At 40.3% G+C, this 13,991-nt stretch overlaps 2 protein-coding genes across 2 annotated transcripts; both read right to left on the bottom strand.

Moving 5' to 3' along the window:
* Positions 1-1,576: 1,576 nt before the first annotated feature.
* LOC144644018 (large ribosomal subunit protein uL1-like) lies at positions 1,577-5,450 on the bottom strand. Its single transcript, XM_078503420.1, has 4 exons — positions 5,340-5,450; positions 3,337-3,638; positions 2,706-2,878; positions 1,577-1,819 (listed from the first exon to the last, which is right to left on the bottom strand). The coding sequence occupies exons 1-4, from the start codon at positions 5,342-5,344 to the stop codon at positions 1,649-1,651; spliced, it is 651 nt and encodes a 216-aa protein (XP_078359546.1). The 5' UTR covers positions 5,345-5,450; the 3' UTR covers positions 1,577-1,648.
* Positions 5,451-6,483: 1,033 nt separating this feature from the next.
* LOC144644016 (peptidyl-prolyl cis-trans isomerase FKBP5-like) lies at positions 6,484-13,972 on the bottom strand. The gene is made up of 8 exons (XM_078503418.1): positions 13,864-13,972; positions 13,702-13,773; positions 11,856-12,016; positions 11,384-11,467; positions 10,092-10,280; positions 8,605-8,655; positions 8,408-8,458; positions 6,484-6,777 (listed from the first exon to the last, which is right to left on the bottom strand). Exons 1-8 carry the CDS (start codon positions 13,952-13,954, stop codon positions 6,652-6,654), a joined length of 825 nt encoding a protein of 274 aa, XP_078359544.1. The 5' UTR covers positions 13,955-13,972; the 3' UTR covers positions 6,484-6,651.
* Positions 13,973-13,991: the final 19 nt, after the last annotated feature.

Below are 13,991 nucleotides of genomic sequence, written 5' to 3'. Positions count from 1 at the left end.
GATAATACCGCGAAGGCCTGGGAAAAAAGCCGTACAGAAGGCCTTTCTTCCCCCGGGTTTCTTCCCTCCGGGCGGGGTGGAAAAAAAAGGGAGGGGGGCAAAGGGAACGAAGACCCTGGGTACGAGGATGGAACTAGGCAAGATGTCGATATAACCGTGATCTGGTAAGTGTCCTGGGTGTGCCCCCCCCCCCCCCCCCCCCCTCACACACACACACACACTTTGAAAAATCCTATCTACGCCCCTGGCGGCCCAGTGTTAACTAAGGCCCTGCTTGAAGGGCGGATATACAGGCTTGAAAAAGGACAGGAAAAAAAGTTTCTGTTTTGTTCCGGGTTTGGTCTGGTTTGGGAAACTTTGTATGCGATGCAGTTGGCAATATTCTCCCGGGAGGGGAGGGGGGTGGGGGGCTAGACAAGGGTGTGCGGGAGACGATGCAGAGGGGAAGGGAAAGAGTTTGGAAAGGACATATATTAAGAGAATTTTTCTCGGGATGTTTGGAATGGAGCTACGGGAGCTACGAGATTTTCGTATCGTTTCGACCACCATTCTCGTCTCCAGAGCCACTCCTTTATTTTTCACCTGCCACGTGACCAAACGAAACAAGAGCTCTGGGAATCAGTGGGGAACCTTAGAGTAAATTGGATTTTTAATAATTCTTATCATACCGAGAGTACCGGTATGTAATTCATGAGAGGCCTTATCCGAACTTTCTCAGCAAGAGTTTAAATCTCGTAAGTTTTGTGAGACTGAAACCATGGAATGTTCCCTTTAATAGGGCAGTTTCCATTTAATAGTCGAACGACCAGCTGGTCTAGTGGTTTTGGTTGTGAAATGGGCCTTTTTTTACGTGATTTTCCAACAAATCTACCACAACAGCACAATTTTTCTGCAGACTGATTTGACAGGGCAAATCTGCCTAACAACAGAATTCTGTTCTTGCAAAAAAAGACCTGTCTGGCCGGCCAGTTCTGACTAATGGTAAGCACTTACTTAAATACTTAACTTCTCTGTGCCCCGGAGGACAACTTGAAATCCTGCAGCTGAGGATCAGTGTTTTGACAAAATATCACAGGCTGGGGCAGACAAATTCTGTTTAAGTATGTCACAGGGGAAATGCAATAATGGAGGCACAAATTGTTTCTTATTTTAATAGGAATCTTGGTCACTACCAGATTAAAATGGCTACTGGTAATTTTAAATAATAAATTATTGATCGATTTATTTTGTGGCACGGCAGGTTTCATTTTTCAATTTTGTTGAGAGATATACAATTTGTTCTCAAGTGTGATTATTTCTGACTCCTGATTGAATTAGACCTTCACTGTTTTAGGCATCTTGCTGTCTAGCCGTAAAAGGCCCAGTTTTCCCATTTTGGCTTTGCAGCTATTTTTTTGGTTTTCAAACAAGCTTGTCTGTTCAAAACAATAACATACAGCAGGAAAGACAAGTGGGTAAGACTGGGTGTGGGGTACAGGGTGATATAAAATTGTGCAGTACCCTACTAAGAGCCTTTTTACAGCCTAAAAGTAATGCGGTTCATGTAGACTACATCACAAGACAATATACCACAGGATGGTTTATAATTCTGCATTTCAATGCTCATTTATTGACTGTACGAGGCAAAACCAGAAGTACTGAGGTGTGTCTAATACAGACGCTGAGGCTTTCCCATGGTGCTCTTGATATAGAGAGATCGCACATTCTGCCAGTTCTTCTTCAGAAGGGACACCAAGAAATTGACGGCAAGATAGACATTTGCCACGAGTTCATCCTCGCTCATTTCGACATGGCCGATGGCGACAGCAAGACATAGTACCTAAAATTTAACAATCAGAACATAAAAAAAGTTAATATGAATACAACAGCCATCAAAAAATGGTTATTTAGCTATTCTTTAGCTGGTGAAGCAGGTGGTTTTGTTACGCAATGGTAGAGGCCGAGGAACAAAAGCACAAGAATGGGGTGAAAAGGAGTAAGAAACCACTGCCTGGAATCTAGTTTTCTTTCTAAATTACCTCTGACTGGCTTGTATAGCATTCTAAGCCAATACTAATTTTCCAACTACTAGTAGATTTTTTGCTATCCAGCACCAACAAAAACTGCCAGCTATGCAAAGCTACATATTGTTGCAGGGCAATTGTGACCCAAACATCACATGTATGGGCAAATAGGACATTAAAAATACAGGCTTTTACACAAAAGCATGCAATGAATTATTGCAACCTTGATTTTTATTTATTTTCATATTGATTTCTAAAATATATTTAGATATTTTTTCACTTAAGGTTGAAACAATGATTATCCTTTTAACTGTTTGCTTTGGTTTACACTGTACATTAGATACAAATCACACTCATCATAGGACCGTGCTTAATCGCTAGTTAGTGTAGAAAATAGATGCAATTGACTCAGAACTCTGTGTGTCTCTGCTGTACACATACTTGAGAATTTTCCATTTACCCCATAATGTCCATTTTAATAACATTCAGCTGAATTGCAATCCCATCAGACCTGCACTACATTTGCACATGTAGTGACTGTATTGCACTGTTTGTCGACCATTGCAGTCTCCCCATAGATTAAAGACCCTGGGTGCAGGTCCGACCAGAAGGATGTTTCCTGATCTGGTCTTCCAGAATATAAGGCCTTGCCAGTGCTCAATTGTCATGAGCACTGTGCCTTATTTCTGGTGAACATCCTACCTTCTTCATTTGAAACTTGATTGTGGAGCGCACTTCCTCAACTTTTTGCACCATGTTGTCATTGTGTGTCAGCGCTGTGGGAAACTTGCCAGCCTTGTTTAGACCAGGACCCAGGATACGAGGAATCTGCCTGATGAGACTCTCTGAGGCCAGGAAAGCATCATATTTCTTGGCTGATATGTAACATATTAATAATGATTAACTACATGATATGGGTTTATATTTAGCTAATACAGTAGTACTACAATGCAGCTACATGTAAGGTGGAAGATAATGTAAAAGGAAAAGGGAAGTCCTTTTCTTTCTTCAGGGTTATGGTTGAACTTGCCCTCAAGAATTTCGCAGTAAATTAGCATATCTTTTTGCCAAAGGCCTAACCAGCCTTATCAACCCCAGGGTTTGCCTTGATTTTCCACTTCCTAGAACTGATAAATGCTCCTACACCTTGTAAGTGAAAATTCACTTTCGGTTTAAAATTGTAAGAGCTTCACGGCATAATTTGACTGCTTGTTGTTTTACTTTTTTTTCAGATTATGATAATACAAAGGAAGACAAAAGGTAATCTGATCTAAATTTTAAAAACAAAAGAAGGCTTCATGATAAGCACAAATCATTTAGGTATAAGACTCACCAAGCTTTTTCACAAGTTTTTTGTTCTTGTTGAGCTTTTTCAAAGCTTCAACGTCCATACAAGGAATGTCATTTGCCTTGGCCTCGTCACAGTGTGAGGCATCACCAAGAATACAGACCTTGAGCTTAGGTCGTGGAATGTTCTTCAGCTTCACAGTTCCACTAAAACGTTTGTCCTTCTGAGGATCATAGTTCTTTAAGCTGATTTGGAGCTCGATGGTTTCCACAAACTTTCTTTTCTTGTCCTTAGCTCCTTGCAGGACAGCACCACAGCACTCAAAAAGTGTATCACGGTGGAGCTTACTGAGGAGGAAGCAGAAAATAAATAAGAAAAGATACTTATGATCAGAGTACAAACACTCATTTCGAACAAATTCATTTTCATGTGCTGGAGTAACTGCAGAATACCCTGCCACTTCGGGGGGGGCCGGAAAAACCCCCCCCCCCCCCACCGGGGAAACATAACAAAAGAAATACCTCAGAAATAGTGGCTACATGGCTTTGCAGCTCATGGATTTAAGAACGAGGTACTATTCATGCTCCGTGGCTACGCGGCTACATAGCCAAATTGCCACTGATTAAGGTATAGCTTTGGGGCCCGTGCTATTTTACTAGTTCACATAATGTCACATTACATACCTTGTAGCGGGCGTGTTTAAAATACGAAATGGCGAAATGGCGAAACGGCGAAATGACGAAATTTGCAAAATGATAAGATAAATACACGTAAATAATATACTTTGGTTTCCCTTTGAACTTCAAGGCAGTTCTGTTTACATGTCTAGACTGAATTATTTCAAGGGAACATTTCAATCTTCTTGCCCAGGAATATAATGAATACTTGTCACTTATCACAACGCCAAATTGAACGTATTGCTGAAAGGTCGCAGCAAACCAGGATATTTTTTTCATTTAGTACTTGCCAAGTTGCCTATCAGTATCTGCACTGCACTACAGAGCTCACATTGTACCGAAGGACTGATATAGACATCAAACGTTGCTCCGTTTCTGTACAAAGAACGTTTGCCACTGATATCGTGTATAAACTTTATCGCGAAGTAGGTTCGGTTTTGTTAATCCATTTCTTGTGAATGTTGGAGCTCAAAGCACTACTTCTTAGCCGAGACTCGGTGGCAAATACGAGATAAACAAATCATTTTCTTCCGATGTCTAAACGAAACGCCGACATCTCGATCAAGAATGTCCTAGGCATATCAAACAGCGCCCTGTTAACAGGGAGAGACTGGAATCCAAATTACCCATATGTTCGTGACGGGTCTTCGTGACAGAGAATTTGTTATTGCAGTTTCTTTTATTTTTCGGGACTTATCTACAAGGATAAATTCGGCAACATATGAAAATTCCAGTAGAACGGTAATATCGTATAACTTTGGCTTTTATCTTCAGTATCATTTCGTTATTTCGCCATTTCGCCATTTCGTGTTTTAAACACGCCCCCTTGTAGCATGGGATCAACATTACATGTTAACTTCAACTGCCTGCAGTTTGGTGAACTCAAATAATTTAGATATCCTCTACTTATCTACTGGAACAGTACGCAGAAATGAATGCAACTTCGTGAATGATTTAATTGAAATTGTAATGGCTTATTTTTTCAGCCCCTTGGTTAATAAGATTTATGAATATGTTCATGTATAGCTATGACTATATACTGTATATATATGTAAGCTTGAAATTTATAGTTCAGGCCATACAGTAATGAGAGAAAGCATAAAAGGAACAACAGAAGAGGATCATCCACTCTTTGGATCATAAACACTCCCAGCCAGCTCGAAAGCATACTTGATTCTCGTGCTAGAAGGTTGGACTTATTGAACGCGAATCGTGTGACAAAAATTGTGATTTATTTAAGTTATAAGAGGGAGCAGGGACTACATGTTTCATATTTCGTAAGCATTATCATCTGATTATTTAATTTTATTATGATTTGTCTACGGATGGCGAAGAAACAGGTTCCTAAACAAAGGATTGCAAAGCACAAACCTCATTTTGCTTCACTTCGCGAGCAGAGAGAAAGAGAGAGGAAAAATTTGCGGCAAAGTCCGCTGTTACGTTGCGGGCGCGTTTATTTTCCCATTGTTCCATGCGATGCCACCGTTTTGCCCGTTGGTGTGGTTTACGTAATGACCCGTAATGGTTTACGTTACGTACGGTACACGCAAACTCGTCGAAATCATTGGCATCTTTTGTTTTCAAGATTTGTATTCTTGTCGTCTTTGCTGCTTTGTTTACTGCGCCGCACGAAGACACAAAACAATAATATTGATCTCGTTCCCAGATCCCTCCAGGGCCGTCCACAAGAGATTTCGCGGCGGAGAAATGTCAAGAGGGGCTAAATTTGCAGACTGTAGACTCCGCCCTGTTTAGCGTGAATAAACACTCTGGTTTGCCTGTTTACAGTTGGCTCTGATAATGGTAATGATAACACGATATTCAAGCTCGGCGGCTCGATCGGCTGATAGTTCGCGCCGGGTGTTGCCGAGGGGCACCGAGACATCTATCAAGGCCGATAGCTCAGAGACCGTTCTATTCCACAAAAAAAAGCTCAGTGAAAGTGGTTTATTTATAGTTTTCATTTGTGATTTTGGCAATTTAACTTGCGCTCGCTCCCAGGGTAGTCTATCGAACTGATCCGACAGCTAAAAAGGCTAAAAAATATTGCCCAATTCTTTGGCTAGACAAAACCCGAACCTTTCTCAGCCTTGCATTTGGTTTAATGTTTTATTAACATTGCTTATCCTGATCTACGTCCATTCTAGACCCCAGAGCTATTGTCTTTTGCACGTGTCTTCTCGCCGTCAGTCGTGCGCAAAAGAGAAGAGCTCTGGGGGTCGAGAATGGATCTACGCCGAGACCCGGCTTCAATTTGGTGCTGCCATTTGTACACTGAGTGGTCCTAACCTTGCATTATTCCAGAGGTATCAATAAAAGACCGCGGTTGCGTAGTTAATCAGCTCAGATTACGAGTTTGCCTAATAGCAGTCACGGGGCTTCGTTAAATAGAGGGGCTAAGCCTAGTCTGTAGTCTGCAAATGTCAGACACGTGGAGAGGCTTTTGAGAAAAGAGAGGTAGTGGCTCCGGGTTCTGGGGAATGAATGCTAGGAAACAACACATCAGATCACAATATTTGCTGACACTTTTATTATTCAATGCATCCACGGTGTTTCAGTTAATGCAAAAAGCATTTTGTGTGCCAGATTGATATTAGCTTAAAACGCTAGTATGACATCTCAGCCGACCTAAAATCGTCAATTATACAAAAATAAATACATTCAAACTATTCACGACAGTGTATTAAACTTTACGCCCAAACATGGCGCCAAGCGCTCTGGACATCTTTTCATCGTGCTTTCGTTCCTTCTCCTTCAGAATTCTAAGTTGATCATGCACTGCCCTGTTTAACGGTTCCAGCATTAAAGCCTGAAATAAAACCAAGAACATGTTAAGATAATAGTAAATTAATGGGTACATTCACCCCCCCCCCCCCCCCTGCGGAAAAGAAAAAAATCGATAACCGTAAAAGTTTGCATGCATGTTCTCATTGGCTAACTTTTCCCATAAGAAGGAATGGCGCCGTGTAAAAACTTACTCGCACGCTATCTCGTTGGCAAAACCAGCTTTATTGATGAGAGGCTCAGGCCAAGTCCGAGTTTGAAGCATGCACAGAGTGCTCATTATCGATTGTTAGCCAATCAACATTGAGCAGCACAAACTCTGAGACTGTGCACAACGACAGGAAGCTTGTAATACGCGGACTTTCAAATCAGAGTCCGCGTTCTTGGTGCTGACCAAAAGAAAAGTGGGCTCTGGGGAAAAGATTGGTTCCCACACGGCATTAACTATGATAATAATGAGGGAAAGGAGCTCGAGCTTTTAACCTTAGACCACCTTACTCATAAAGGCAACTTGTGCAAAGTTGAGCACACATACAAACCGTGGTGGTAAACACGAATGCTGCATTCTTCATAAACAGGGATAACTGTCCTTTTGTTCGCTTTAATTTTAAAACTGCAGTAATTTTTTCCCCACTCCCAATTTGATTTCCCTTCCCAAGCTGGTTTTCAAATGCAGTCAACTCTCTCTTAACGGACACCTCTATAAGACGGACACCTCAATAAGACGGACACCTGGTGACGGTCCCTGCCTTTTTTCAGTCATTTTACTGTAACCAAACCCCTATAAGACGGAAACCTCTCTAAGACGGACAACGGACACCTTGAAATCATTAACGGGCACTTGAGAAGCGTTTTTTATCATGTTTTATTAGTGAAAATACTTCCAAACTTCGTATTGACCTAAAGCAAATGTAGTCAGCGACCTAAGGATACGTGTATACCAAGCTTACTTACCAAACACATTACTTTTCTGCTTTCGTGTATGGGCACTAAAGAGGTCGTTTTCTACTTACAGTTTTACAGTTTGCATAGAAGCTCTCAATTTTTGCTTTAACAAGCAAATACGGTCCTTTTATTATTTAAGTCTTGTTGCAGTTAGCAAAGGTTTGTTACATTGTGCAAAGGTTTAGGTTTATTATCTCACAATTACTGGTGTCATGTTACCTCGACTCTCGACAGAGCGGACATAGCCAGCGTAGCTTGGCGTTCTAGTCAGTCAGGGAGAGCGAGAAATCGCGCGCGCGAGCAAAGCTTTGCTCGCGCGCGCGATTTCTCGCTCTCCCTGACTGACTAGAACGCCAAGCTACGCTGGCTAGAGCGGACACCTCTCTAAGACGGACAGCTACGGCCGGTCCCGAAGGTGTCCGTCTTAGAGAGAGTTGACTGTAATGCCAATGTGATCATCGTGGAAGTACATTACAAAGTGACTTAAAACAGGCCGTTAGCCTCTGTACAGTGTAACAGACACAGGTCTTGTATCACAGAAGCCATTAAATGACAAACATCACTCTACAACTTCTTTAGATTAAACTATAACCCCCGGCTACCATGTAATCAAGGTCTCTAAGGGGTGCAGATGAAGGGGATGAGATATCTCTTTCCCTCCATCCACAACCTCTAAGAGAGCTTGCTCACAGGCTATAAAGTCGAATTACCTTTTCTAAATCCGCCTTTGCCTTCTCAAATTCATTCAAGACAACAAAGGCCTGTAAAAAGTGATGACACAATTAAACAATGTTACAACTTTTTTATACTAGACTAACATGTTAGAAGAAATAAACAGGCGGATGATAGTACATTCTTGTGTTTGCAGACAGTTAACAGCTTTAAGGCTATTGGCTTAGTGTCTTACCTGTCCTCTTCTATAGAGAGCTTTAATATTTGTTGGCAACATAGCAAGAACCTGCAGGTTAAAACAACAACTTTTATAAAATAATTCTTTAATTCAGGGCCCAGTTGTTCAAAAAGTGGATAACGCTATCCACCGGATAAATCGCTATCCAGTGGATAAGTCTTAACAAAACGTACTAGGCTATCTACTGGATAGTGATTTATCCGGTGTATAACGCTATCCGCCCTTTGAACAACTAGGGCCAGGTTACTAGTTGCTTTTAGAAGTTGCTATTAATACTAGTAGTTATAACCCACAAATTAATTTCTGTTTTGTCTCATTGGATAAAACACATCACATTAGTACAAATGCGACGGAAGGTTTCAGACAATATACCCCATCCTATTTGACACCAGTTGCCCAATTTTATGGAGGAGTGCAAAACAAATGAACAAAATCACATTTTTTAGTTACCAGTTGATCAATTTGCATTTATTTCAACCACAATTATGCCGCAAATATCACGATAGTTCTTTTCCTTTTTAACATGATATTGTGAAGACCCCTTTCCAAAACTTTTTGATTTCACAGTTACCCTCAAAGCTTTGCTTCACGGCCAACTGTTCAATTTTTTGACAACCTTTAGTCTTGGACATTATCTTCCAATATACCAGCCACCTAAAGGGGTAGGTAAGGTAAGGTAAACTTTATTTATGCAGGGTGGCCCATTCAGCACAGTCGCTGGTATCCAGAGGGGGCCCGCTAAATACAATTTTAAAACTGATATAAAATATCTAAATATTTCTAAATAGTTATAAAAATAGAAATAGTTCTATAAAAAGAGTTTAAAAACTGGAACGAATTACAAGCATGAACTGCTATAAAAAGGAGTAGGTTACTATAATTAATAATGGATTGATGTGTGGAGAGAAAGAACTCAGAAAAAATTCTGAGTTCACAGATGGCACTCGAACCCACGACCTTCTGTACACTAGTCGGACGCTCTAACCACTGAGCTACTGAGAACTCTAATGGTGAGCAGTGGTCATTTGTGGGTGACACAACGACTGCATCGTGCAAATCACATTATGTCAATGAACACACACATTTAACTGCATCACGCAGTCACGTAGTACTCTCAGAGTAAATAAATAATAATAATGGATTGATGTGTGTAGAGAAAGAACTCATAAAAAAATTCTGAATTCACAGATGGGTCTCGAACCCACGACCACCTTTCGTACACTAGTCGGACGCTCTAACCACTGAGCTACTGAGAACTCTAATGGTGAGCAGTGGTCATTTGTGGGTGACACAACAACTGCATCGCGCAAATCACATTATGTAGGTTACTATATTGCCATGAAATACATAAATGCAGGTTTTCAAGAAAGCAAATCACACACATAAGTAAAAAATTAATGCACAAACATGTAACTATGTAAATATTTGTGATTATGGTGCTTTAGTTTTAATTGTACTCGTAGTTTCTTCTGTCTCTAAGGTACCTTAGTACAGTTTGTTGCAACAAATTCATACTGTCCAAGCTTCCCTTGACATGCAGATAAATTAAGTAGACAAGAAATCCTCAGCTGATCTTGGTCTTCACTGTGCTCTTCTGATTCTTTTTCACCAATTAAGATCAGTTGTTTGAGAGCTCGGCTATAACGTCTTGCTGCACAGACCCATTTGCCAGACTACAAACATCAGCGAGAAACAACAAGTACTACATTAGGAAGTAACACTTGGCTACAACCATTAACTCTACTTTATCTTAGATAAAAGAAACCCTACTGTATTCAATTGTAGTCCTGATTGATAGAAAAGAAAAAGGTTGAGAGGATCCACTGGATTGACTTAGTAATTAATACTTATAACTTCTCAAGTTGTTAAACTTAAAGACTTTGACCTGGAAATGAGCAAGTTCTTGTGGTTTACACAGACTTCCTCATGCAGGCAGACTTCTTAACTGATTAGAAGCCTCTGGATTCTTCGCTAAACTCACTGACTAAGAGTAACCAATTTTGCTCAAGAACTCCTACACCAAACTCAAACATACAGTCCTTTGTTAGGAACTTAAATGAGTTTTAAGCACGGCTTACATCATGTGCGTGCTTTATCGACTGAGTAATAATGCACATGGCTTACATCACGAGTTTGAGTGTGCATAATTTCTTAACATTTTATAAAAGAAATAAACAACTTTCTTCTTGGGAATTTTTTTATAAGAACGCAGGAATTTTTAAGAACACTTGATAACTGCGGCTGCACCTTGTGCTTCTCTATGCACTTCTTTTGTGTTCTTAAAAATTCCTGCATTCTTATATAACTCAACAGTGTATTCGGGTGAGTTTTTCTTTCTTGATGTAACGATGAAGATCAGCATATATATGCAAACACAGGCATATGGTTTACACTGTTAAACACAAGTCAAGTATACAGTTGAACCATGCTACATCAAACTCTCAAAGGAAGAAAGAGGAGGGTTTGGGAAAGCCGACATGAATTTGAGTTGAAAAATGTAAGGCAATCGAGATAACTGAGTTTGATTAGCGAGGTTCATACTGCATGCATGTTAATAAATAATAATAATAATAATAATAATAATAATAATAATAATAATAATAATAATAATAATAAAGTTTTTTGGGCGCATTTAAAAAACTCAATGCGCTTACATTTCTATATTTAAAAAAGAGGATAGTTAAAACTGATATAATGAAATAATTTCCTAAGACACTAATGAATAAAATAAGACAGTGAAACAACTAATCAAATTTAAGTTAAATGAGGCTTTTACCTTAAAACAGTCTGTTCCTTTGGCTTTATGGTGCAAGGCTAAGGATACCTTTTCCTCTGAGGTAGTCTCCCAAGGCTCTTTTGCCTGTGAATAACAGTTTAATAACAGTTTTTAGAAGTGGAACAATTATACATTGTGTTGTGGTTTCAATGCAATTATCCTGAAAGGGAGGTTGTTTACCATTTACACAGGAAAACCCATTGATTCACAGTTTGGCAGATGGTTAACAAAGAACCCCAAAGAGAAATTTCAAAAGGGGATTTTTGATGTATTCCATTTACCAAAATTTACTTGCAGGGAGTGTCTGGAACTGAGCTGAGTAGCCACATTATACAGGATAATGAGCATGGTGACCTCCTCTTTTTTTTTTTTTTTTTGATGCACAAAACTTCTCAAAATTTCAGAAAAATTTGATTATACCATAACTTCTTTTTCGATAGAATCACCTTAATTAAACTTGAGCTTTGCATACCTTAAAGAAGGAGAGGAGCTCAATCTCACATTTAAGATCTCTTTCAGAGGCCACGCCAAACTCTTGGTCCGAGCCTTCACTGTTATATGGTACGACACAGATTTCTTCAGCATGCATGCATTCTAAGCACTTGTCCAAGGACTCTGCTGCTTCACTGTCCCCTGAAAAATACATGTACGTATAATATAAACATCTCTTTAGAGACAGAGTATGTATAGGAGGTGTGGTGGCTTAATGGTTAGCATGCTCGACTCTGGATTTAGCAGCCAAATGAGTCACGGTTTGAGCTCTGGCCAGGGTAACTGTATTGTGTTCTTAGGCCTCTAATTGATATACTGCCTCTCTGAACCCTGCAGGTGTACAAATGATTACTGGCAATTAATTGCTGCGGGAGGGAGGGGGTGGGGGGAAGGACTATGTGATGGACTAGCATCCCAGCCAGGAGGGAATAGGAATACTCCTAGTTGCTTCATGTTATGGAAACTGGGATTAGCTTGATCAGCCTGATGGGCTTCTAGGCCCAGCGCGCAAAGATAATACTATCTGATAGCCCTGGACTAGTGGTCTTTTTTTGATGGGCTAGTGAATTTTATCCAACAATTGCTGATGGGGTAAGTGACATCTTTTGGACTTTCTTGTTGTCAGATCAATGAGGTAACATATAGGCCGCTGAAAAAAACCTTTCAGTGGGCTATCATACAAACAATGTCATTATGGACGGCATGTACTAAAACCCGAAACAACGAAACGAAACCACCGAAACGAAACGATCGAAACGAGCGAAACCACCAAAACGAAACCGCCGAAACAACCGAAACGGCCGAAACGAGCGAATCGAAACGAAATCATCGAAACAAGCAAAACCCATTACAATTATTGAGAACTAACCATAGACAGGCTAACCGGAGTGTATAGTAGGCTAACCAGAGCGAATAGTAGGCTATATAACCGGAGTGTATAACAGGCTTAACTGAGTGTATAGTACGGTAAGTGGCGAAAATATTGAAGTTTTGCTTGTTTCGGTAATTTTGTTTTGTTTCGCTCGTTTCGGTTGTTTCGGTTGTTTTGGCGGTTTCATTTCAGTCGTTTCGGCGGTTTCGGTGGTTTTGTTTCGGTCGTTTCGTTTCATTGTTTCGGGTTTTAGTACATGCCATTATGGACTCAAACTTGCAATTGCCCGAAGGGTAACCTGGAAAATCCATTTTCTTTGCACTAAGGGTTGAATGCAGACTTACCCTTGAGGCAGAGTACAGTAGAAGGAGGGATCAGGGGGAACGGGTATACTGTGGTGTGGAGGGGGGGGGAGTTGAAAGGGAATTAGAAATATTTATATTATGAGGGGCCGTAAGGGGGTTTCTCGTGAAACGTGATTGTACGTTTTTATTTTCCGTGATCCGTGATTATAAAATAATATTGTCCGTGAACTGTGAATGACATACTTGTTGTGACACGTGAAAGCAAAAAATAAGGTTGTGTAATCATAATATTTGACTAGAATTCAGCACTTTCTCCGTAAAAACCAACCTGCTGTGCAAGGAAGATTACTTTTGGACACAATTTGCGTGATGGCTAAATATTTAAGAACAGGTAGTCAGTCATTTTTGCAAAATCGTCCTTGCAAGACTAAAAACACTTCGATATGGAGGCTTAAATGCACAAGACTTCCTCGTCTATGTTATTTTCCGTGAAACGTGATTTACCATTTTTAATAGTCGTGAACTGTGCGCATGACCCCCCCTTACCGCGTACATGATTTTCTTTTCTTCTGGCAGCAAAATCAACACAGTGAAGAAGTACTTTATTGTACATATTACCAACATGTTTTTTTTAACTATAGCATGCTTACCTTCGCCTATAACAACTTCCTTCTCCCAATTCTTCAGGGCAGTGCCATCTTCACAAAATATTTTCAACTTCACTGCAACAACACGAGAGAACTGTTGGTTAAATTCAATTCAAGGCGGTAGAAAATAGCTCTTCGATTTTTAGATAAGGAAGGAAATGCTACCTCTACACGAAGAGCCATAATTAGGTGTTTCTAGCCCGCTTCCTTTCCGTGTAACTGTTCTCGAAAAGGCTCCAACGTGACAATCAACCATTTTGATCCGCCATGTTGGACTGAAAGAAGCGTTGCGC

Source organism: Oculina patagonica, chromosome 2 (genome assembly GCF_052425735.1).
Source record: "Oculina patagonica isolate OP01 chromosome 2, crgOcupat, whole genome shotgun sequence".
Classification (NCBI taxonomy): domain Eukaryota; kingdom Metazoa; phylum Cnidaria; class Anthozoa; order Scleractinia; family Oculinidae; genus Oculina; species Oculina patagonica.
Note: the sequence above shows the minus strand (reverse complement) of the source record. Positions and strands in the feature narration are given on the sequence as shown.